Below are 26,597 nucleotides of genomic sequence, written 5' to 3' on the forward strand. Positions count from 1 at the left end.
GTGTGTATATATATATATATATATATATATATATATATATACACAGCGATGTGCTCGCATGTTTAGGGTTGCCCCCTGCCTTTGCGGGCAGAAGAAGGGGTGCCATCTATTGGGTCGCAGCAGTTGCGTGTGATGTCACACTACTACCGTGGCCTGACGCGCAAATGGTCCGGACATGCCTGTGCCCCAACTCCCCTAAAGCGCAGCACTGACGCTCCCTCCTGCCCCATGAACGCCTCTTTCTGCCAATCAGGCAGAGGCGTTCGCATAAGTGAGATGCCAAATATCGTTTATCTGGGAGTTCAAGGGTGTCCTCAGCTTTAAGGAGCTGATTGGTCGGTACTTTATCTCCATTCATTAAATCTCTGTCCAAGGCTTAGGAAATAGACCCCTTAGTATGGATCCAATGGAAGGCAAACAATTTGCCAGATGTCGGGATCCCGGCGGTCAGGAAACCGACGTCGGAATCCCAACACCCAGTGAAATAATTCCAACCGCCGCCCAGAATCCCCACTCGGGTGCTGGTCCATACCACCACCCAAGGGGGAATAGATTAGTGTTCGGTCGCCACCGGGCCTGAAGTGTGGCGAACGCAATGGGCCCTCGAGGGGACACGCTGCGCCCACCGCCGGTATTCCAATTGTTGGGATTCTGGCATCGGTCTCATGACAACCGGGATCCTAACAACCGGGATATCATACTGATTCAGATCCAACATTTCTATAATTTAAGTATGTATCCGGCTTTTTCCAAGACATATAGGGGGTCATTCCGAGTTGATCGCTCGCTAGCTACTTTTAGCAGCCGTGCAAATGCATAGTTGCCGCCCACGGGGGAGTGTATTTTTGCTTTGCAAGTGTGCGAACGCATGTGCAGCCGAGCGGGACGAAAAAGTTTTTTGCCGTTTCTGAGTAGCTCTGGACTTACTCAGCCCTTGCGATCACTTCAGTCTTTTTGGTCCCGGAATTGACGTCAGACGCCCGCCCTGCCAACACTTGGAGACGCCTGCGTTTTTCCAAACACTCCCTAAAAACAATCAGTGTCCACCCACAAACGCCCTCTTCCTGTCAATCTCCTTGCGATCGGCTGTGCGAATGGATTCTTTGTTAAATCCATCGCCCAGCAACGATCCGCTTTGAACGCATACGACGCATCTGCACATTGCGGTGCATATGCATGCGCAGTAGTAACCTGTTCGCTGGCTGCGAAAAATGGCAGCGAGCGATGACCCCCATAGTATGGATCCACCTTTATCAATATACTTAATATGAATCTGACTTTTACTCACACCCACCCTAAAATATATCTACTCACATCCGTGCCATGTCTCTCCAGGGGCAAGTAAGATAAGGTCGGTGTTATCTGGAAGATTCCTTAGGTATTTGTTACTTATCTCTGTCCCATCCTCGTACAGACACACACGGGTGCTGTTAGGTGGCAGCTGAAAGAAGGACAACAATTAGATGACACATGGCAACAAAATAACTCCAAAAACATTCTGCTAAAATTAATTTCACATTCAATAGCATTGTAACAGGCACTAGTAACTATAAAGCTGTTAGTTAAAACAATTGATTCAGTTAATATTATGTTCTTAGTAAAACTAAAAATAACATTAGTAAATATATCTGTAACAGCATCAACACCAATATGGGAAGTTATATAGATTATAGCAAATTGAGGAAAGTAAACATTTTCACCCTAGGCGCCACAAGGTCTAGACCCGGCCCTGTATATTTCCTCAGTATGGCTGAACACCTGCACACACTGTATAGCAATGTAACAACGTATCACTCCTATACTTCCTCATTATAGCTGAACACCTGCACATACTGTATAGCAATGTAACAATGTATCACTCCTATACTTCCTCATTATAGCTGAACACCTGCACATACTGTATAGCAATGTAACAACGTATCACTCCTATACTTCCTCAGTGTGGCTGAGCACCTGCACACACTGTATAGCAAAGTAACAATGTATCAATCCTATACTTCCTCAGTATGGCTGAACACCTGCACATACTGTATAGCAATGTAACAATGTATCACTCCTATACTTCCTCAGTATGGCTGACCACTGCCCACACTGTATAGCAATGTAACAATGTATCACTCCTATACTTCCTCTGTATGGCTGAACACCTGCACATACTGTATAGCAATGTAACAATGTATCACTCCTATACTTCCTCTGTATGGCTGAACACCTGCACATACTGTATAGCAATGTAACAATGTATCACTCCTATACTTCCTCATTATAGCTGAGCACCTGCACACACTGTATAGCAAAGTAACAATGTATCAATCCTATACTTCCTCAGTATGGCTGAACACCTGCACATACTGTATAGCAATGTAACAATGTATCACTCCTATACTTCCTCAGTATGGCTGACCACTGCCCACACTGTATAGCAATGTAACAATGTATCACTCCTATACTTCCTCTGTATGGCCGAGCCCTTGCATACACTGTATAGCAATGTAACAATGTATCACTCCTATACTTCCTCATTATAGCTGAACACCTGCACACACTGTATAGCAATGTAACAATGTATCACTCCTATACTTCCTCAGTATGGCTGATCACCTGCACACACACTATATAACAATGTAACAATGTATCACTCCTATACTTCCTCAGTATGGCTGATCACCTGCACACACTGTATAGCAATGTAACAATGTATCAATCCTATACTTCCTCATTATACCTTAACACCTGCACATACTGTATAGCAATGTAACAATGTATCACTCCTATACTTCCTCAGTATGGCTGACCACCTGCCCACACTGTATAGCAATGTAACAATGTATCACTCCTATATTGCCTCAGCATTGCTGATCACCTGCACACACTGTATAGCAATGTAACAATGTATCACTTCTATACTTCCTCAGTATGGCTGCCCACCTGCCCACACTGTATAGCAATGTAACAATGTATCACTCCTATACTTCCTCAGTATGGCTGATCACCTGCACACACACTATATAACAATGTAACAATGTATCACTCCTATACTTCCTCAGTATGGCTGATCACCTGCACACACTGTATAACAATGTAACAATGTATCACTCCTATACTTCCTCAGTATGGCTGAGCACCTGCCCACACTGTATAGCAATGTAACAATGTATCAATCCTATACTTTCTCATTATAGCTGAGCACCTGCACATACTGTATGGCAATGTAACAATGTATCACTCCTATACTTCCTCAGTATGGCTGACCACCTGCCCACACTGTATAGCAATGTAACAATGTATCACTCCTATACTTCCACAGTATGGCTGAGCCCTTGCACACACTGTATAGCAATGTAACAATGTATCACTCCTATAGTTCCTCATTATAGCTGAACACCTGCACACACTGTATTATTACCAGTTATTTATATAGCGCACACATATTCCGCAGCGCTTTACAGAGAATATTTGGCAAAGTAACAACGTATCACTCCTATACTTCCTCAGTATGGCTGACCACCTGCCCACACTGTATAGCAATGTAACAATGTATCACTCCTATACTTCCTCAGTATGGCTGCCCACCTGCCCACACTGTATAACAATGTAACAATGTATCACTCCTATACTTCCTCTGTATGGCTGAGCCCTTATAGCTGTATGGCTGAGCCCTTATATGTATCACTCCTATACTTCCTCTGTATGGCTGAGCACTGTATAGCAATGTAACAATGTATCACTCCTATACTTCCTCAGTATGGCTGATCACCTGCACACACTGTATAGCAATGTAACAATGTATCACTCCTATACTTCCTCGGTATGGCTGATCACCTGCACACACTGTATAGCAATGTAACAATGTATCACTCCTATATTTCCTCAGTATGGCTGATCACCTGCACATACTGTATAGCATTAGCAATGTATCACTCCTATACTTCCTCGGTATGGCTGATCACCTGCACACACTGTATAGAAATGTAACAATGTATCACTCCTATACTTCCTCGGTTTGGCTGATCACCTGCACACACTGTATAGAAATGTAACAGTTGCACAGTACCTGGAACTTCTTGCATCCTTTGTCCCGGAGCTCCCTGAGGTCCCTGCAGGCTACTCCATACTTATTATCGCCGCTCACTGTCCTGACTTTAAAAATCTTCATTTGCCCCTGTGCAGAGACTTTGCCGCCCATCACCAGCACCAGCGCTCTCACTGGGTCTGGGACATTGTTTACTAAATGTAATGTCTCTTGTGGAGCTCAGGACACCGATGGTGACAGGGCGCATGCGCGGCCTCTATTGCGCCCCACTGTCACTGGCCACATAAAGAATAGCAGCCGCACTGTCCTGGTGCATCTGACGCATGCGCAGCACCTCCCTCCGGCCTGTCCTTGCACTACATTTCCCAGGATCTCCCACGCCAGTGCGGAGTGTTGTCAAGCGGTGGTTATGGAGATGGAGGAGAGAAGATAGCGGTGTCCCGGTGTCTACTCCCCGCAGCGGACACTGGCAGTGTATGACAGAGTGCCCTGGCTTGGGTGTCCCTTTAATAGTCCCGGGAGGAGTCCCTGCGCCCTGGGGAGGAGGTGACCGGACAGCCTGGTCCATGCATCTGGTGTCTGGTGGCACAGTCTGGCGTAAGCTACCATCCTAATACTAACTATTCTGCATTGCTGTCATTCCTTGTAATGTGTGTGTGCACTGTGCAGGGCTGTCCTTCCAGAGAGTTCTGTCACATGCTGGTGACTAGAGGAGGTACTCCCCTCATCCCAGCATTCTGTAATCGTGACTAGAGGAGGTACTCCCCTCACCCCAGCATTCTGTAATAGTGACCAGAGAAGGTACTCCCCTCATCCCAGCATTCTGTAATCGTGACTAGAGGAGGTACTCCCCTCCCCCCAGCATTCTGTAATAGTGACCAGAGAAGGTACTCCCCTCATCCCAGCATTCTGTAATAGTGACCAGAGAATGTACTCTCCTCATCCCAGCATTCTGTAATAGTAACCAGAGGAGGTACTCCCCTCATCCCAGCATTCTGTAATAGTGACCAGAGAATGTACTCTCCTCATCCCAGCATTCTGTAATAGTGACCAGAGAAGGTACTCTCCTCATCCCAGCATTCTGTAATAGTGACATGAGAAGGTAATCTCCTCATCCCAGCATTCTGTAATAGTGACAAGAGAAGGTACTCTCCTCACCCCAGCATTCTGTAATAGTAACCAGAGGAGGTACTCCCCTCACCCCAGCATTCTTTAATAGTGACCAGAGGAGGTACTCCCCTCACTCCAGCATAATGTAATAGTAACCAGAGGAGGTACTCCCCTCACCCCAGCATTCTGTAATAGTGACCACATGAGGTACTCCCCTCACCCCAGCATTCTGTAATAGTGACCAGAGGAGGTACTCCCCTCACCACAGCATTCTGTAATAGTGACTAGCGGAGGAACTCCCCTCACCCCAGCATTCTGTAATAGTGACCAGAGGCGGTACTTCCCTCAGCCCAGCATTCTGTAATAGTTACCAGAGGTGATGCTCCCCTCAACCCAGCATTCTGTAATAGTGACCAGAGGAGGTACTCCCCTCACCCCAGTATTGTGTAATAGTGACCAGAGGAGGTACGCCCCTCACCCCAGCATTCTCTAATAATAGTGACTAGAGGAGGTACTCCCATCACCCCAGCATTCTGTAATAGTGACCAGAGGAGGTACTCCCCTCACCCCAGCATTCTATAATAATAGTGACTAGAGGAGGTACTCCCCTCATCCCAGCATTCTGTAATAGTGACCAGAGGAGGTACTCCCCTCACCCCAGCATTCTCTAATAATAGTGACTAGAGGAGGTACTCCTCTCAACCCAGCATTCTGTAATAGTGACCAGAAGAGGTACTCCCCTCACCCCAGCATTCTGTAATAGTGACCAGAGGAGGTACTCCCCTCACCCCAGCATTCTCTAATAATAGTGACTAGAGGAGGTACTCCCCTCATCCCAGCATTCTGTAATAGTGCCCAGAGGAGGTACTCCCCTCACCACAGCATTCTGTAATAGTGACCAGAGGAGGAACTCCCCTCACCCCAGCATTCTGTAATAGTGACCAGAGGAGGTACTCCCCTCATCCCAGCATTCTGTAATAGTGACCAGAGGAGGTACTCCCCTCACCCCAGCATTCTGTAATAGTGACCAGAGGAGGTACTCCCCTTATCCCAGCATTCTGTAATAGTGACCAGAGGAGGTACTCCCCTCACCACAGCATTCTGTAATAGTGACCAGAGGAGGTACTCCCCTCACCCCAGCATTCTGTAATAATAGTGACCAGAGGAGGTACTCCCCTCATCCCAGCATTCTGTAATAGTGACCAGAGGAGGTACTCCCCTCACCACAGCATTCTGTAATAGTGACCAGAGGAGGTACTCCCCTCACCCCAGCATTCTGTAATAGTGTCCAGAGGAGGTACTCCCCTCAGCCCAGCATTCTCTAATAATAGTGACCAGAGGAGGTACTCCCCTCACCCCAGTATTGTGTAATAGTGACCAGAGGAGGTACTCCTCTCAGCCCAGCATTCTCTAATAATAGTGACTAGAGGAGGTACTCCCATCACCCCAGCATTCTGTAATAGTGACCAGAGGAGGTACTCCCCTCACCCCAGCATTCTCTAATAATAGTGACTAGAGGAGCTACTCCCCTCATCCCAGCATTCTGTAATAGTGACCAGAGGAGGTACTTCCCTCATCCCAGCATTCTGTAATAATAGTGACCAGACGATTTACTCCCCTCACCACAGCATTTTGTAATAATAGTGACTAGACTAGGTACTCCCCTCACCCCAGCATTCTGTAATAATAGTGACTAGAGGAGGTACTCCCGTCACCCCAGCACTCTGTAATAATAGTGACCAGAGGAGGTACTCCCCTCACCCCAGCATTCTGTAATAATAGTGACTAGAGGAGGTACTCCCCTCACCCCAGCATTCTGTAATAATAGTGACTAGAGGAGGTACTCCCGTCACCCCAGCACTCTGTAATAATAGTGACCAGAGGAGGTACTCCCCTCACCCCAGCATTCTGTAATAATAGTGACTAGAGGAGGTACTGCCCTCACCCCAGCATTCTGTAATAATACGGACCAGAGGAGGTACTCCCCTCACCCTAGCATTCTGTAATAGTGACCAGAGGAGTTACTTCCCTCACCACAGCATTCTGTAATAATAGTGACTAGAGGAGGTACTCCCCTCACCCCAACATTCTGTAATAATAGTGACCAGAGGAGTTACTCCCCTCACCCCAGCATTCTGTAATAATAGTGACCAGAGGAGTTACTCCCCTCACCCCAGCATTCTGTAATAATAGTGACCAGAGGAGTTACTCCCCTCACCTCAGCATTCTGTAATAATAGTGACCAAAGGAGTTACTCCACTCACCCCAGCATTCTGTAATAATAGTGACCAGAGGAGTTACTCCCCTCACCCCAAGATTCTGTAATAATAGTGACCAGAGGAGTTACTCCCCTCACCCCAGCATTCTGTAATAATAGTAACCAGAGGAGTTACTCCCCTCACCCTAACATTCTGTAATAATAATGACCAGAGGAGGTACTCCCCTCACCCTAACATTCTGTAATAATAATGACCAGAGGAGGTACTCCCCTCACCCTAACATTCTGTAATAATAATGACCAGAGGAGTTACTCCCCTCACCCCAGCATTCTGTAATAATAGTGACCAGAGTAGGTTCTCCCCTCATTCCAGCATTCTGCAATAATAGTGACCAGAGGAGTTACTCCGATCACCCCAGCATTCTGTAATAATAGTGACCAGAGTAGGTTCTCCCCTCATTCCAGCATTCTGTAATAATAGTGACTAGAGGAGTGATTTCCTCCATCCCAGATTCCAGCATTATCTGACAGTGACTAGAAGTGGTACTCCCCCAATTCCAGAGGAGTGATCCCATTCCTGGTACCAGCATCATGGAATAGTGACAAAAAGATATACTACCTCATCAGATTCCCGTATTATAAGATAGTGACAAGTGGATATACTGCCTTATTAGATTAGCAATTGACTATTGGTTGTATTACAGCCATTGATGGTATGATGCTGATGGTGAGTGTTTCCACTATTGATGGCAACCGCGGACACTGACTGAGCACTACCAAACCAGTGATGGCTCAACAGTCTTTATATTCCAGATATATTGACGTATTGTAGATTAACCAGCTAATTGCAGCATCAGCAGGGAACATATGTTCTTGGTACTTAAACCTTATGGAAATATCACTTTAGAGTTTGGCACAGTAGCTGGACTAAACAGTAGTGATGAGCGGATTCGGTTTTACTCGGTTCTCAAAACGGCATCTTATTGGCTATCCAAAACACGTGACATCCGTGAGCCAATAAGATGCCGTTTTGAGAACCGAGTAAAACCGAATCCGCTCATCACTACTAAACAGTCATTGTTTTGTGGACCCCGATAATAATTCTCTGCTTTCACAGACCCAGATCTTCAGCATGCCGCGCAAGATTGGATTTATCGTGATCAGCTCCTCTGGTCATGAGGATGGGTTTAGTGCCAAAGAGTTAATGGTCCACGCACCAACAGTCAATGGATGGCGATCCCCAAGGTAGAGGACAAAGGGTTCTGCTTTTTATTTTTTTTCACGTGTTTATATTTCTCCTTTTTATACCACCAACCCTGCCTTAACAATGTGCCATACTACTGGTGAGGGATACGTCATTAGGTCGACATGGTTATTAGGTCGATATCTACTAGGTCGACAGGGCAAAATGTCGACACAAGTTTTTCACCTTTTTTTCAATTTGTTGACTTTTTCCTACTTTACGATCCATGTGGACCACAATTGGGAATGTGTGCCGTGCGCATTCGCTCGCCATGCGAGGGGACACGGTGCACTTATTGGGGTTCCCCATCACTTTACGAAGAAAACGACACCAAAAAAAGTAAAAAAAACCTCATGTCGACCTTTTACTTGTCGACCTAATGAGCATGTCGGCCTAGTGACCCTTTCGATTTAATGCATGTTGACCAATAGTGGTCGACCTAATGACTGTCGACCTAAGTTGTGTCGATCTAATGACCCATACCCACTGGTGGATGGTGTTCCCGGTGGAAATTCTAGGCGGAGATAGGCAGTGTTCACACAGGAGAGGAGCGTTGTAGTTTCTCATCATATGCAGATTATGCTTGGAATACTTGGTGTACTGGGCTAAACCCAGAGAGCAGATTATCCTGAAATGTGGACCAGTATCAGTTACACAGGGGATTCTGGAATGTAGAGCAGCACCAGCTACACATGAAATTCTGGAATGCAGAGCAGCACCAGCTACACATGAAATTCTGGAATGCAGAGCAGCACCAGCTACCCAGGGAGTTCTGGAATGCAGAGCAGCACCAGCTACCCAGGGAGTTCTGGAATGTAGAGCAGCACCAGCTACCCAGGAAATTCTGGAATGCAGAGCAGCACCAGCTACCCAGGAAATTCTGGAATGCAGAGCAGCACCAGCTACCCAGGAAATTCCGGAATGCAGAGCAGCACCAGCTACACAGAAAATTCTGGAATGTAGAGCAGCACCAGCTACACAGGGAATTCTGGAATGTAGAGCAGCACCAGCTACACGGGAAATCTCTCGGACAACCGGGCTAACACCGGATTCTTCTTGATACAATTCTCTATCGATACACATGATTTATATAAATATTTACATATACATCATTAAATTTCATCTCCTACTGTAAATTCACAACCTTTACCTTCAGCCCTCCTTATGTAATGTCCACATTTTCTACCATCTATTTTAGAGGGTAGGTGATTGATAGATAGACAGTTATAAGGTCGACAGGGTTAAAAGGTCGACCGATGTTTTTAGGGTTTTTTCATGTTTTTACAACATTTGCCTCATTTACTATCCATGTCACAAACTATTACCTTTAGTAACTGAGCACGAAGGTGGCAAGTGAAGTGAGCCCGCGGTGGGATGCATTTCAAGAAATTTGGGTAAAAAAATGTTTAAAAACACAAAATAACACAATTTTTTTTTGTGTTGACCTTTTAACCCTGTCGACCTTTTGACTGTCGACCCTATGGTGTAGACCTAATGACTGTCTGTCTTTATCATGTCTAACTTCTGTACCACACCCGTTCAAGAGATGGTAATGTATATCATCATGGTAACACGCCTTTGTCTACCCTAGAGGAGAACAAATTGGCCATTCAGACTAATACCCCTTTCACAAGAAGTTCTACCCGATAGTTTGCCGATAAACACGGGTCCTTTTTCTGTGTGAAAGGGTCAACCCGGGTTGAAATTCCCAGGATTTTGACCCAGGAATTTACCAGGGTCGGAGACACGGGAATTTTTACCCTGGTTGACCGTTTCACAAAGACAAAATACCTGTGTTGATATGCAAATTGGCAGGTAGAATTTCTTGACCTGGAAATTTGCTTGTCTGTGTGAAAGTGGGGACCAGCAAAATTACCCGTCACTGAAATGCCGGGTAAAAGCCGTGATTTTCTGATATTTTTGTCTGAAATTGGTATTAATGGAAAGTGGACCTTCACATTTCGGGATCCGGTCTGAAGATCGACAGTATCTAGGTCGACAATGTTTAGGTCGACCACTATAGGTCGACAGTCACTAGGTCGACATGGATGGAAGGTCGACAGGGTTTCTAGGTCGACATGTGCTAGGTCGACAGGTCTAAAGGTCGACATGAGTTTTTCACATTTTTTTTCTTTTTTTGAATTTTTTCATACTTAACGATCCACGTGGACTACGATTGGAACGGTAATCTGTGCCGAGCGAAGCTGTAGCGGAGCGAAGGCACCATGCCCGAAGCATGGCGATCGAAGCGAGCCATGCGAAGGGACGCGGTGCACTAATTTGGGATCCCGGTCACTCTACGAAGAAAACGACACACACAAAAAAAAAATCCTCATGTCGACCTTTAGACCTGTCGACCTAGAAACCCTGTCGACCTTCCATCCATGTCGACCTAGTGACTGTCGACCTATAGTGGTCGACCTAAACATTGTCGACCTAGATACTGTCGATTTGATGAACCACACCCCACATTTCATGGACCGGTGATGATTGTTCAAAAATGTCTTTAAAATGTCTAAATGTATTATTCTGAAATGCTGTTTAAGCTTATTCATTAAACTTCTCTTACTCCTGAATGTGTATATAAAATCTTGCCTACTTCCTCCTGAGCTTTGCTGGAGAAACTGGCGCATAGTGGGATCCTTGTTACATATTTTTTGGTTGTGTCCAGTAAAACTGTGGCTAGATATTTCTCTAGCATCCGTAAGGGATATTGGGGAGACTTAGTACGATGGGGTATAGACGGGGTCCAAAGGAGCCAGTGCACTTTACATTTTTTCACTGGGTGTGCTTGCTCCTCCCCTCTATGCCCCCTCCCATAGGAAGTTTAGAAAAAAGTGCCCTCAGGAGAGGATGCACATCTCTGCATCTCCAGAGAGTTTTCTTCAATTTCTTTTAAACTTTTATTATTTTTGGTATTCTGTTTGGGCAACAGCATACCTGCACCATGGGAGTTAGGGGTGGACGGTCACCGGCCTTGTGAGGTGCAGAGCCGCTTCCCCGCTGCAGGACCACCGACCTGAGAGGTTGTTTGTTCAGCGGGGCACTGTGCCCTGGCTGTCGCAATTGCAGCACACCTCTAACATATGCCTGAAGGTGACGTCTGTTGGGAGTATAAGCCGGGGGTCCCGCTAGGGGGGTCCCCCGGTTCAAAGTGCGGCCGAATGCGGGCGCGGCATACGGGACCCTCCTGGGTGGGACCCGCTAGAGCCACCCCCGTGTAAACTGGCTCAAGATGGCTTAAACTGGCACCTGTGTGATGTTTTTAAGCATGATAGGAGACATTGCCAGTATAAAAATCACTGTAGCTCTGGCGCTGTTGGAGGAGGCGGAGCTACCTCAGAGCAGGACCATAGGCATTTTGGCGCCTTCCTCTTCTTACTGCAGCAGCAAACAGCACAGACAGCTCTTCCTGACTCCCAAGACATGCTGGAAAACTGGTACAGGCTGTAGCAAAGGGGGAGAGCCGCTATTGGGGGTCATTCCGAGTTGATCGCTTGTTGCCGATTTTCGCAACGGAGCGATTAAGGCAAAAATGCGCATGCGCTAAGTATTTTAGCACAAAACTTAGTAGATTTACTCACGTCCGAACGAAGAATTGTCATCGTTGAAGTGATCGGAGTGTGATTGACAGGAAGTGGGTGTTTCTGGCCGGAAACTGGCCGTTTTCAGGGAGTGTGCGGAAAAACGCAGGCGTGCCAGGATAAAACGCGGGAGTGTCTGGAGAAACGGGGGAGTGGCTGGCCGAACGCAGGGCGTGTTTGTGACGTCAAACCAGGAACGAAACGGGCTGAACTGATCGCAGTGTAGGAGTAAGTCTCGAACTACTCAGAAACTGCTAAGAATTTTCTATTTGCAATTCTGCTAATCTTTCGTTTGCTATTCTGCTAAGCTAAGATACACTTCCAGAGGGCGGCGGCCTAGCGTGTGCAATGCTGCTAAAATCTGTAAACGAGCGAACAACTCGGAATGACCCCCATTGTACACAATCTGTGTCCTCTACAGGACAGAAATTACTAGTATTTCACTGTGATTTAGTTAGATGACAGCCTCACTGGGGCTGTGCAGCTAGGGGTGTGCTGGTGTCTTTCTCTGTGTGTCTCCTCTCGCATACAGTCAGCGCAGGCTTGATCAGTATTACTGTCTGTGTGTATGTCATTGTGATTACTGTAAACATGGGTAAACACAAACTCTGTAGCGTATGCCACACCAGATTATCTCCCTTATATACTGATTCAGTTTCATGTGAACAATGCAGCCAATCTTCACAAATCAGTGAAAGGGCTAGAAGAGAGGGTCCAGAGCCCTCCTGGCTAGGGGCTCTTAAAACCTATGATGTCAGATATGTCATCACAACTCACTGCTAATGTACAGAAAACTCAGCTACTACAACAGGCTGTTGCAGACTTAGCTTCCAGGGCAGATGTTACACAGCCCTCCATCTCTCATGCAGGTCCACAGAAACGTGTACACGCGTCCTGCGTGACTCGCTCATGGAGATGGGTAATATTAATGCTAGGACTTCTGACATGTCAGTGTTGGAGCACAGGGCTTTGTGGTTGCGTCAGTGGATAGCGGACGCAGAATCAAAGCGAAGTGTGGAATCCCTCCCCTTTTCTGGGGATTGGCTCTTTTGGGATGAGTTGGATACGTGGATTTCAAAAGTCACTGCTGGGAAATCCACGTTTCTCCACTCTGGGGCCTCGCCGGCTAGGCGTTCCTACCCGGGGCCGTCTGTTCAGTTCTTTCGCTCTAACAGATTTCGATCTAGGGCCAGAGGTGCCTCCAATGCGAATAGAGGCACCAGAGGTAAGTCAAAAAGACCTGCAACCACCGGTTCTCAGGAACAGAGCACCAGTTCTGCTTCCACTAAGTCCTCAGCATGACGGTGCCCACCCACCCCGAGGAGATCTCGAGGTGGGAGCTCGACTGCGTCACTTCAGCCGCATCTGGGAAAGCTCCTGCCAGGATACCTGAGTAAGGGACCTCATTTCTCAGGGCTACAAGCTGGAGTTCGATGGTGCTCCTCCCCAACGATTTTTCAAATCAAGCTTGACAGCTTTGGAGGATAAGCAAGTTACGTTGCAACAGGCCATCCAAAAGTTGGTCCGGTCCCACGTCATTGTTGGTAACAATGTGGGGGAGAGTCCAGAGCCCTCCTGGCCGGGGGCTACGAAAACTATGATGTCGGATATGTCATCTCAACTCACTGCAAATGCCAATAAAACTCAGGAACTGCAACAAGCAGTGGCAAATCTAGCTGCAAAACATCCCCCCCATCCACTGCAGGTGCACAAAAGTGTGCTTTACCTGTACTCCTATCAGATACTGATGATGATATACAGGATGATGTGGACCCCATATGCAGGGACAAAACCCCTACGCAGGGTATTGAACCCCTTATATTAGCTAAACGGGATGTGTTAAAGCTCTCCCTAGAGGATGCTACTAATCAGCAGTCATTTTTCCTCCCAAGACAAACTGACTGTCACATTTCCTGATTCTAAAGAATTAGATGATTTATTTAAATTAGCCTGGAAAAATCCAAATAAAAATTATCAGGTGTCCGAGGTTTTTAAATATCTTCCCTTTAGCCCCTGAAGGCAGGAAATTCTGGGAAGAATCTCCAGCAGTGGATGTCTCCGTCTCTCGCCTTTCTAAAAAGGTGGTGCTCCCTGCTCCGGGCTCTTGTATGGTGAAAGATCCGGGGGATAGGAAAATAGAGACCACTCTAAAATCTATCTACACTGCTGCAGGTGTAGCTCAAAGGCTGGTCATTGCTGGTTGCTGGATGACACATGCCATTCATACATGGGCTACTCAAACTCAAGAGGGCATTTCAGGGGAAATAACCTTAGTTACTACTGTAACTTTCCTAAAACACATTCAGGACACGGCAGGAGTCCTCTGTGACTCCCTTAAAGAGATTGGCAATATACAGACTAGAACCACTGCTATGGCTGTGTCTGCTCGCAGAGCCATATGGTTGCGTTAGTGGATTGCTGACTCCAAACGTGATGTGGAATATCTTCCCTTCACAGGTGAATGGCTCTTCGGAGGGGAATTGGACGCATGGATCTCCAAAGCTACTGCTGTAAAATCCCACTTTTCTCCCTTCAGGGGCTCCACCTGCTAGACGTACCTACCCAGGGCCGTCTACTCAGTCCTTTCGGTCCTCCAGATTTTGATCTAGGGCCCGGGGTGCCTCCAGTGCAGCTAGAGGCTCCAGAGGTAAGCCTAAGAAACCAGCCATTGCCGTCTCTCAGGACCAGAGCACCAGTTCAGCTTCCGCTAAGACTTCAGTATGATGGTGCCCACCCACCACCCGAGGGGACATGGTGATGGGAGCTCGATTACGTCACTGCAGCCACATCTGGGACGGTACCTGCCAAAATGTCTGGGTAAGGGACCTTATCTCTCAGGGTTACAAGCTGGAGTTGCCAGCTTTGAAAAATATGCGTGTTACGCTACTACTGGCCATTGACAAGTTGGTCCAGTCCCAGGTCATTGTTCCAGTACCCCTGATACAACAAGGACAAGGTTAGTACTCCAGTCTGTTTGTAGTGCCAAAGCCAGACAGATCTGTGAGACCCATTTTGAATCTGAATCTGAAGTCCTTGAATCCTTACCTGGAGGTTTTCAAATTCAAGATGGAATCTTTGAGAGCGGTGATCACGGGCCTGGAACAACAAGAATTCCTCGTGGCCCGGAATATCAAGGACGCCTACCTTCATATCCTGATTTGTTCTCCTCATCAGGCCTATCTAAGGTTCGCCCTACTGAACGATCACTACCTGTTTCAGACATTGCCCTTCGGCCTGTCTACAGCTCCGAGTGTGTTCACGAAAGTGATGGCGGAAATGTTGTTCCAGCTCAGAGTCTAGGGGGTCAACATTGTACCTTACCTGGGCATTCTCCTGTTAAAAGCAAGTTCCAGGGAGCTTCTATTGCTTCATATAGATCGCACTATCCAACTTCTGTCTGACCACGGGTGGATCCACAATCTTCAGAAGTCTCAACTGGAACCGTCTCAACGGCTCCTGTTTCTGGGTATGATACTGGATACTGTAGCTCAAAGAGTGTTTCTCCCAGAGGACAAGGTGAGATCACTGCAATAAATGGTTCACATGGTTCTCCGTCCTGCTCGAGTTTCCATTCACCTTTGCATAAAGTTGTGGGGAAAAATGGTGGCCTCTTACGAGGCGATGCTGTTCGGCAGGTTCCATGCCAGACCTTTCCAATTGGACATCCTGAACAAGTGGTCCGGTTCACATCTCCAGATGCACCTGATTCAGCTGTCACCCCATGCCAGGATTTCGCTCCTGTGGTGGTTGCAGTCTTCCAACCTGCTGGAAGGTCAACGTTTCGGGATTAAGGATTGGACACTCCTCACGATGGATGTAAGTCTATGAGGATGGGGAGCTGTCACCCAGGCGCAGTTCCAGGGCGGGTAGTCTGCTCAAGAGGCCCTACTCCCGTTCGACATTCTGGAACTTCGGCGATATACAGTGCTCTGCTTCAGGCCTCCCCTCTACACAGGGATCAAGCGATCCAGGTTCAGTCGAACAACGCCACGGCAGTGGCGTACATCAATCGACAAGGAGGGACAAAAAGCAAGGCCTGCATGCGAGAAGTGTCAAAAATACTTCTCTAGGTGGAAAAAAATGCAAGAACGCTGTCTGCAATTTTCATTCCGGGAGTGGACAACTGGGAAGCGGACTTACTGAGTTGCCACGGCCTCCACCCGGGGGAGTGGGGATTACATCCTCAGGTGTTTTAACAGTTTGTCAACAGGTGGGGATACCCGCAGATCGACATGAAGGCGTCCCGCTTCAACAAGAAGCTTCGCTGCTACTGCTCGTAAACCAGGGACCCTTAGGCCAGGGCAGTGGATGCACTGACGTCACCTCGGCCGTACCGACTGGTCTACCTATATCCTCCGATCCCATTGATCCCAAGGGTGCTCCAACGGATCAGACATCACAGAGTCCAAGCAATCCTGATTGCGCTGGATCGGCCCCGAAGGGTGTGGTACACAATTCTTCTGGACATGTCCGTAGAAGACCCTTGGCATCTGCCGCTATGAAAGGATCTTCTTCAGCAAGGACCGTTCGTCTACCCGGACTTACGGCGGTTTCGTTTGACAGCATGGAAATTGAGCGGAACATCCTAGCTCACAAAGGGCTTTCCAAAAAGGTCATTGCCACTATGGTGCAAGCCAGAAAACCTGTGACGTCAAAACATTATCATCATATCTGGAGGAGATGCGTATCTTGGTGGGAGGAACGCACGTATCCGCCTGCGGAGTTTCACTTGGGATGTTTCCTATGTTTCCTGCAGTGTGGATAAAGGCTTACGTCTGGGTTCCGTTAAGGTCCAGATTTCGTCTCTTTTAATTTTCTTTGAGAAGTAATTGGCTGTATTGCCAGAAGTTCAGACCTTCTTACAAAGGGTGCTCCACATACAACCTCCCTTTGTGCCACCTACAGCACCCTAGGCTTTGGATGTAGTTTGCAATTTCTACAGTCCTCATTGTTCGAGCCTCTGGTGACAGTGGAAGACAAGTACCTCACATGGAAGACAGTGATGTTGTTGGCCCTGGCTTCTGCTAGACGCGTCTCAGAATTGGGGGCCTTATCGTGTAAAAGTCCCTACTTGGTCGTTTACGAGGACAGAGTGGAGCTCCGGACTAGACAGCAGTTCCTGTCGAAGGCTGTCTTCGCTTTCCATCTGAATCAACCTATTGTGGTTCCGACGCTTCGGCTCCTCCGGAGTCTTCGGATGTGGTGCGCGCTTTGATCTATGTCAAACGCACAGCTCTGGTCAGGAAGATGGATTCCTTGTTCGTGCTCTATGATGCACAGAAGAAGGGTACCTGTCCCTACGTCTCTGAAGGCCCACTCTACTAGATCAGTGGGGTCTTCCTGGGCCGAGCTGCTACCTTGTCGGGGAAATACACTTTTGTGAAGTTCTACAAGTTTGATACCCTGGCCAAAGAGGATACCCAGTTTGGGCAGACGGTGCTGCAGCAGTCTCCGCACGTTCCCACCCGTTCCAGAAGCTTTGGGACGTCCCTATCATAGTAAGTCTCCCCAACATCCCTTATGGATGCTACAGAAAATAGGATTTTAATTACCTACCGGTAAATCCTTTTCTCGAAGTCCATAAGGGATATTGGGCTCCCGCCTCTGTGCGTTGACTTTTCTGCAGGTTCTCTTTTATGTGGTTACCTGTTCAGCTGTTGCTGTTATTGTTACCAGCCGTTGCTGGTTGTTGTATGTTAGTGGTGTGCTGGTGTATAAATCTGACCACTCATTGTTATGTTCCTTCTCTCATATATGTCCTTTCTCCTTCGGGCACTGTTTTACCTATAACTGCCTGTGGGAGGGGGCATAGAGGGGAGGAGCCAGCACACCCAGTGAAGAAATTTAAAGTGTACCGGCTTCTGTGCACCCCGTCTATACCTCATCGTACTAAGTCTCTCCAATATCCCTTATGGACTACGAGAAAAGGATTTACGGGTAGGTAATTAAAATCCTATTTTTTTTTTAAAATGAATCTCTTGTGTCACTATGGAATCCATGCGCCACCTTCCCGAGATAGCCTTTCTACATCACTTCCCTCCTTCTGTCCCATCTTATACCATATTCTGATAACCACTAGGGCGGCTAAAGCTCAGTATGGGAAGAGAGCTGATCCTCCTCTTCTACTTAATTACTTGCCTGGCATGGTTGTATCAGACGAGACCACACCAACAAGTGCCTTATCTGATCTGGTCACAAAGGATGCGACCAGTCAGATACACAGTGTGTGCAGCTGCAGGGAAGAGAAACTTACAGCAGCTGCTGCTCACAGAGGGACCGGAAGGTCCCTCTGCCTCCCTGCACCATCCCCCAGTGTTTGCATTGCTGCCGATCACTGCTTATCAGTCAGCACGGCAGGACTCCCCCACCCAGCGGCTGCAGACAATAGCAGCAGCTGGGGAAGTGTAAATACCCCCCCCCCCCCACCCCATATGTACCTGATGGATGTGCGACTGTGAAAATGAAAAACGCAATGTTACCGATGTTAGTGGGGAATGATTTTTGTTATAATTATCAATAATTTTTTTTAAAAATTTAAATACAATCATTCTGGATAAGTTTAAATACATGTTCTTCCGCTAATTCACTAATTTAAAAAAAAATGACAATTTCTGAGCGGTATTTGGGGAAAAAAACTTTGTCAGTTAAGTAGTTACAATTGTTTCTAATATTCAACCTAGCTATTACATGGAAGTTTTAGGTTTTAAATATTCCACACTACCCTCTTCCTCTTCAGCAAAATGTAGTATTTGGTACAATTACTGTGCTTTTCACCATGCCCCATCTAGTAGTTCCACTCTCCCTCAATCCGGTTAACATTTCTGACCCTGTACTGAGTGATCCCCGTTTTATGATGTGTCTTGTACCTTTTTTTTTTTTTTTCCTCCCTCCTACATATTCCTCTAGTTACTGTATTATTGTTTTCCTTAATTTCTATCAAAAGAATTGGTTTATGAGTTTTGCATAATATGTAATTGCTCCTCTTTTAATAAAATGTATTAAGTAAAAAAAAAACAAAACAGTCGGGCACTATAAATAAAAAATGCTTCTTATAAAGACCACATTAAGCTGATGCACTAGGATCACAAGACCTGCAATCTTGTAAACAAAGTACAAATACAAAAATATAGAGCGCTGTTTGTGAGTCTGTATTATAGAAATCAATAACTTATGTGTTATAATCAAGATAAAAAAAAATATTGGCTTACTATAGAAATAAAAAGTATGCATACAGCTGTAAAAAATACATCAATTCACGGGTGAAACAATGGAATATACAGACATGACCCCATACATCATTGCTGCAGTTGTGCCAAACAGCCCCTCTGAGCGCGCCAGGTCCAGTGAGACTTTGCTAATGTCGGGTGTCTTTTTTGCCAAAAGTGTGTCTTGGTCACAACGCGATGTGCCTAGGACAGACCAGGAGACTGTACTGATTAATTTGATTTGTGACACTTGTATATCTGTGTGCCACTGAGTCTTTGAATCTGTATAAAAAATGCTACATGTAGCAGCCGCAGCTTTTTTCCCCCCAATACAAGTTCCGTTGTGCTCCCTATACAGACTCTGTAACACACAGATATACAAAATGTCATATATCAAATTAATCGGCACAGTCTCCGGGTCTGCCCTAGTCATATTGCGTTGCAACTAAGACACGTTTTCAGAAATAAAATATGCCCGATACTAGCAGAGTTGCACGGGACCTGTCAGATCCCTCGTGCCAGGCATCTCACACTGCGTGTTGTATTGAGGGAGGCTGGATGTGTTACATCAGACAGCAGTTACAGTTGCATGTACTTGGTGTGGCCGGGTAAGGTAGGCGAGTGGAGACAGAATGGGTTCCACCTCCAATTACAACTGACGGAACCCAGTTCCGGCTCGTTCCTGCCCACTTTAACCTCTGTACAGACCTAACAGTTTTCAGAGTGGCTTCTTCCATAGTGGAACTTTAAAACTACGTACACTAGTGAAGTTATTATCAGCACTCCTACTCTGGGTGATTTTAGATCTTAATCACGTGGAAACTACACTTTTACTAATTGTATGCATGCATACTAATATATATTTTATTGTATTCTGTGGCCACAGATCTACATATAGCTATACTGCAATGTTTCACCTGCAAATTCATTTACTTTTCTCTAACGTCCTAGTGGATGCTGGGGACTCCGAAAGGACCATGGGGAATAGCGGCTCCGCAGGAGACTGGGCACAAAGTAAAAGCTTTAGGACTAGCTGGTGTGCACTGGCTCCTCCCCCTATGACCCTCCTCCAAGCCTCAGTTAAGATTTTGTGCCCGAACGAGAAGGGTGCAATCTAGGTGGCTCTCCTGAGCTGCTTAGAGTAAAAGTTTAAAACAAGGGTCCTGGGAAAGATGGTGGCTTCTTACGAAGCGATTCCATTCGGCAGATTCCACGCAAGAACTTTTCAGTGGGATCTGCTGGACAAATGGTCCGGATCGCATCTTCAAATGCATCAGCGGATAACCCTGTCTCCAAGGACAAGGGTGTCTCTCCTGTGGTGGTTACAGAGTGCTCATCTCCTAGAGGGCCGCAGATTCGGCATTCAGGATTGGGTCCTGGTGACCACGGATGCCAGCCTGAGAGGCTGGGGAGCAGTCACACAGGGAAGAAATTTCCAGGGCTTGTGGTCAAGCATGGAAACGTCACTTCACATAAATATCCTGGAACTAAGGGCCATTTACAATGCCCTAAGTCAGGCAAGACCTCTGCTTCAGGGTCAGCCGGTGTTGATCCAGTCGGACAACATCACGGCAGTCGCCCACGTAAACAGACAGGGCGGCACAAGAAGCAGGAGGGCAATGATGGAAGTGGCAAGGATTCTTCGCTGGGCGGAGGATCATGTGATAGCACTGTCAGCAGTGTTCATTCCGGGAGTGGACAACTGGGAAGCAGACTTCCTCAGCAGACACGATCTTCACCCGGGAGAGTGGGGACTTCACCCAGAAGTCTTCCACATGATTGTGAACCGTTGGGAAAAACCAAAGGTGGACATGATGGCGTCCCGCCTCAACAAAAAACTGGACAGATATTGCGCCAGGTCAAGGGACCCTCAGGCAATAGCTGTGGACGCTCTGGTAACACCGTGGGTGTACCAGTCAGTGTATGTGTTCCCTCCTCTTCCTCTCATACCAAAAGTACTGAGAATCATAAGAAGGAGAGGAGTAAAGACTATACTCGTGGCTCCGGATTGGCCAAGAAGGACTTGGTACCCGGAAATTCAAGAGATGCTCACGGAAGACCCGTGGCCTCTACCTCTAAGAAAGGACCTGCTCCAGCAGGGACCATGTCTGTTCCAAGACTTACCGCAGCTGCGTTTGACGGCATGGCGGTTGAACGCCGGATCCTGAAGGAAAAAAGGCATTCCGGATGAAGTCATCCCTACCCTGATCAAAGCCAGGAAGGATGTAACCATACAACATTATCACCGTATTTGGCGTAAATATGTTGCGTGGTGCGAGGCCAGGAAGGCCCCTATAGAGGAATTTCAACTGGGTCGTTTCCTGCATTTCCTGCAAACAGGACTGTCTATGGGCCTCAAATTAGGGTCCATTAAGGTTCAGATTTCGGCCCTGTCAATATTCTTCCAAAAAGAACTGTCTTCTGTTCCTGAAGTTCAGACGTTTATCAAGGGAGTACTGCATATACAGCCTCCTTTTGTGCCTCCAGTGGCACCTTGGGATCTCAATGTAGTTTTGGGATTCCTAAAATCACATTGGTTTGAACCACTCACCACTCTGGACTTAAAATATCTCACATGGAAAGTGGTAATGCTGTTAGCCCTGGCTTCAGCCAGGCGTGTCTCAGAATTGGCGGCTTTATCCTATAAAAGCCCTTACCTAATTTTTCATACGGACAGGGCAGAATTGAGGACTCGTCCTCAATTTCTACCTAAGGTGGTTTCAGCATTTCACTTAAACCAGCCTATTGTGGTGCCTGCGGCTACTAGGGACTTGGAGGATTCCAAGTTGCTGGACGTAGTCAGGGCCCTGAAAATATGTTTCCAGGACGGCTGGAGTCAGGAAATCTGATTCGCTGTTTATCCTGTATGCACCCAACAAGCTGGGTGCTCCTGCTTCTAAGCAGACGATTGCTCGTTGGATTTGTAGTACAATTCAGCTTGCACATTCTGTGGCAGGCCTGCCACAGCCAAAATCCGTAAAAGCCCATTCCACACGGAAAGTGGGCTCATCTTGGGCGGCTGCCCGAGGGGTCTCGGCTTTACAACTTTGCCGAGCAGCTACTTGGTCAGGGGCAAACACGTTTGCTAAATTCTACAAATTTGATACCCTGGCTGAGGAGGACCTGGAGTTCTCTCATTCGGTGCTGCAGAGTCATCCGCTCTCTCCCGCCCGTTTGGGAGCTTTGGTATAATCCCCATGGTCCTTTCGGAGTCCCCAGCATCCACTAGGACGTTAGAGAAAATAAGAATTTACTTACCGATAATTCTATTTCTCATAGTCCGTAGTGGATGCTGGGCGCCCATCCCAAGTGCGGATTGTCTGCATTACTTGTACATAGTTATTGTTACAAAAATCGGGTTATTGTTGTTGTGAGCCATCTTTTCAGAGGCTCCTTCTGTTATCATGCTGTTAACTGGGTTCAGATCACAAGTTGTACGGTGTGATTGGTGTGGCTGGTATGAGTCTTACCCGGGATTCAAAATCCTTCCTTATTGTGTACGCTCGTCCGGGCACAGTATCCTAACTGAGGCTTGGAGGAGGGTCATAGGGGGAGGAGCCAGTGCACACCAGCTAGTCCTAAAGCTTTTACTTTGTGCCCAGTCTCCTGCGGAGCCGCTATTCCCCATGGTCCTTTCGGAGTCCCCAGCATCCACTACGGACTATGAGAAATAGAATTATCGGTAAGTAAATTCTTATTTTACAGCTGTATGCTTACTTTAAGTGTATATTTTTTCTTAATGCAATATGTTTATTGTTTTCAAAGTCAGATATTGAAAATCCAAATAAAGTACAGCACATCCAAATATAACATAGGATTCAAATACAACATGCAAAATCACAACTATACCGGAAAGATCCATTACAGTATAAACTAAATAATAAGAACATTTGGGAATCCAGTTATACACGGGACACCACACAGTGGGGTAAATTTACTAAGGTGGGAGATTTTTAGAACTGGTGATGTTGCCCATGGCAACCAATCAGATTCTACTTACCATTTATCTAGCTGCTTCTAGCAGATAATAGATATAATCAGATTGGTTGCTATATGCAACATCACCAGTTCTAAAAATCTCCCACCTTAGTAAATTTACCCCAGTGTATCATTTTTATCTATATCTTGATTATAACAAATAAAAAAGTTATTGACATTTACAATAGCAGACTCCCTAGCAGCGCTCTATATCTATTTTTGTCAATCTAAATAATAGTAAACATTTAAAATGTAAAGGATACAATCCTAATTCAAAACATAGGCAGAAATATACACATTTCAGTTCTTCTGATGTATATAAAATAGGTGGCATATATCATGGAAAAATTGTTCTTGCTAATTTATTATTTTGTGTCTGACTTTTCCCCAGGTTTTGCCAGTATCCTCAAGAAATTGTTCTACAAATGGTGGAGAGGACCAGAATACGGAAATTACAGCTTCTGGCACATCAGTACATGATATCATCCAAAATAGAGTTCTACGTATCAGAAAGTCTTCCCGAATACTTTACTCCTTACCAGTCTGAACGGTTTCGTAGATTGGGGTAAGTCCCTTTCTGATGTGTAAATATATATACATTATGTATATATTGTTTGCTGTAATGACACAGCCAAAGATATGGTTGATTCCAGTGTGTACAGGCACAGTTACACCGGAAAGGACAGTTACACATAAAATGCATGTTTCTTTGAAGTCAGTATTTAATCACAGTTTTCTACACCTGTTAGCTCTAAATCTGTTATACTCTATTATAAAATTATGTAATAATCCTCTATTACTTTTCCTGAACCCGTTTAAAAGAGCATCTTTATTGTGCTAACGGATCGTAGATTTACTTGGACCGTAAAACAGTGGTATGCAAATTATCTTGATGTAATATAATGCTGGAAGGCCAGGTTATATGTGGTGTGGAGGGTCACATTTTGAAGCTAATTCTGTGTTTGTGTGTGTGTGTGTGTGTGTGTGTGTGGTGGTGGGCGGGGTTCACTATTGTCCCCACCTGTATTGTTATTTGCTTTGATGGGAGAGTGCAAGAATGTCATTTTTCGCTCTCTCCACTAGATGTCTCTACTGGGTAGGCATGGTTCGCACGTATATTATTTTAACGACTTCTAAGAAGTCAGATCAGCTGTGAGTCCAGGACAGGTTTTCATTGCTCATATAGCGGCAGTCAAGTCCACTGAACCGCATACCAATTTAGCTATCATGACGCTTTGAACTGTGAATGCAGAATTGCTAACATTTACATGTTATATCCGAACCCAGAACATATATTATGTTATTCAGCTATGCTTTCGCATAAAAGAAGAAGTATTTTAGCAGCTGCTAATGCCATTCACTAGTTTAGTGAATATTGGTAATATTCCTTATTTATTATATCATAGAGTTTTATAGTCCGCTTCACATGGTTTGTCTTTATTTTACCAAGATTAAATATAAAATACCTCTGTTTACATATAAGGCTAGCACCCAACCTACAGCAACATACAGTATACTGTACATCTCCAGTTATCTCAGAATATCTCCCAGTTCCATCCCTCTGCTTTGCGCAAGATCTGCGTCTCATCCACACGCGTTACCTGCTCCCGTTCACTGTTACATGACTGTCTTTTAGATTGCACCCACTCTGTGGAATGCTGAGCCAACCATATACCCACTGTAAGCTATTCTACTAATTACCTCCCCACTGCTCAGCCAAGAACCTGTACAATCTTACCAGTATGCCGTGTGTAGCACTTATCCTGATATATCAAATTCCTAACTCCCTATGGATTTGTAAACTTGCTGGCAGAGCTTTCTTACGTCTGTCTCTCTGTTATTATACAGTCTCGTTTTCTATCCAATTCTCATTCGTATCGGAATATGCTGGCACTATATAAATAAAAGTGAATAATACATTTTGCAAATGGCCTTTTAGAATTCTTTTAAAAGGTCTCTCCCTCTCACCTGTGGCAGTGGACATCTGCTTTCCTGCAAGTGTTGATCTTAGCCCCCCGGCCACAGAGGACAACGTATTTTATGTTCAGTTGTCTCATCCGTCCATCTCGTAGTTGGAGCTGTTGACGGGAACGGAGATGGGACAGTCCATTGTTATTATATAGACTTGATTGTAACCAAACTAAATGCCTAAACAGAGAGAAAGATACCACTGTAGGTGTACTTACACATGAATTAAATATTTAAGCACATGCCTGGCATGGTCGTATCAGACATGTACGACGTACGCAAAAAACCCCACAATTGACTATCATCCCATCAGTTTAGACTGGGGATAAAATGCGATTGGGTGCACAACTATTACATTCTTCCCTTGGTCTTCTGCTTTGTATCTCAGTGATGGTTCTTTGTGTACTGAGTGACTACCTCTGCTTCCTATCTCATTGATGCCACTGGCTCTTAGTGTACTGATTGGCTGCCTCTGCTTCCTGTCTCATTGATGCCACTGGCTCTTAGTGTACTGATTGGCTGCCTCTGCTTCCTGTCTCATTGATGCCACTGGCTCTTAGTGTACTGATTGGCTGCCTCTGCTTCCTGTCTCATTGATGCCGCTGGCTCTTAGTGTACTGAGTGGCTGCCTCTGCATCCTACCTCATTGATACCCCTGGCTGGAAGTGTACAGAGTGGCTGCCTTTACTTCATTTCTCACCGATGTCACTGGCTCTTAGTGTACTTGTGGGCTAATTCAGACCTGATCACAGCAGCAAATTTGTTCTCTTATGGGCAAACCCCTGTGCACTGCAGGGGGCGGGGTGGGGGCAGATATAACATGTGCAGAGCAAGTTAGATTTGGGTAGGCCATATTGTTCCATTGCAAGGTAAATACTGGCTGCTTTATTTTTACACTGCAGTTTAGATTTCAGTTTGAGCACACCCCACCCAAATCTAACTCTCTCTGCACATGTTATATCTGCAACCCCCCCTCCCACAGTGCACACGGTTTTCCCCAGTAGAGAACAAATTTGCTGCTACGATCAGGTCTGAATTAGGCCCGGAGTGTCTTCCTCCTCTTCATGTTTCACGGATGTCACTGGCTCTTAGTGTACTGAATGGTTGCCTCTTCTTCATGTCTCACTGATGTCACTGGCTCTTAGTGTACTGAGCGGCTGCCTCCTCTTCATGTCTCACTGACGTCACTGGCTCTTGGTGTACAGAATGGCTGCCTCCTCTTCATGTCTCACTGATGTCACTGGCTCTTAGTGTACAG

General features: G+C 46.1%; 2 protein-coding genes across 6 annotated transcripts in view; one reads left to right on the forward strand and one right to left on the reverse strand.

The window, feature by feature from the left end:
* The window catches only part of DFFB (DNA fragmentation factor subunit beta), a 94,227-nt gene extending 89,846 nt beyond the window's left edge, over nucleotides 1-4,381 (reverse strand). For both annotated transcript variants that reach the window (XM_063943465.1, XM_063943464.1), the window contains exons 1-2: nucleotides 4,055-4,381; nucleotides 1,315-1,441 (exon numbers count right to left, since the gene is read on the reverse strand). In XM_063943465.1, the coding sequence (XP_063799535.1) occupies nucleotides 1,315-1,441; nucleotides 4,055-4,186 (259 nt within the window). In that variant the 5' untranslated portion in view covers nucleotides 4,187-4,381. The remainder of the gene's footprint in view (nucleotides 1-1,314; nucleotides 1,442-4,054) is intronic.
* A 25-nt stretch (nucleotides 4,382-4,406) lies between these two features.
* CEP104 (centrosomal protein 104) overlaps nucleotides 4,407-26,597 on the forward strand; it is a 232,639-nt gene continuing 210,448 nt past the window's right edge. For 2 of the 4 annotated variants that reach the window (XM_063943461.1, XM_063943462.1), the window contains exons 1-3: nucleotides 4,408-4,630; nucleotides 8,479-8,606; nucleotides 23,763-23,936. In XM_063943461.1, the coding sequence (XP_063799531.1) occupies nucleotides 8,494-8,606; nucleotides 23,763-23,936 (287 nt within the window). In that variant the 5' untranslated portion in view covers nucleotides 4,408-4,630; nucleotides 8,479-8,493. Of the gene's footprint in view, nucleotides 4,631-8,478; nucleotides 8,607-23,762; nucleotides 23,937-26,597 lie in introns of all 4 variants that reach the window. The other 2 variants (XM_063943460.1, XM_063943463.1) reach the window with 2 other exon arrangements.

This window comes from Pseudophryne corroboree, chromosome 10, assembly GCF_028390025.1.
Source record: "Pseudophryne corroboree isolate aPseCor3 chromosome 10, aPseCor3.hap2, whole genome shotgun sequence".
Lineage (NCBI taxonomy): Eukaryota > Metazoa > Chordata > Amphibia > Anura > Myobatrachidae > Pseudophryne > Pseudophryne corroboree.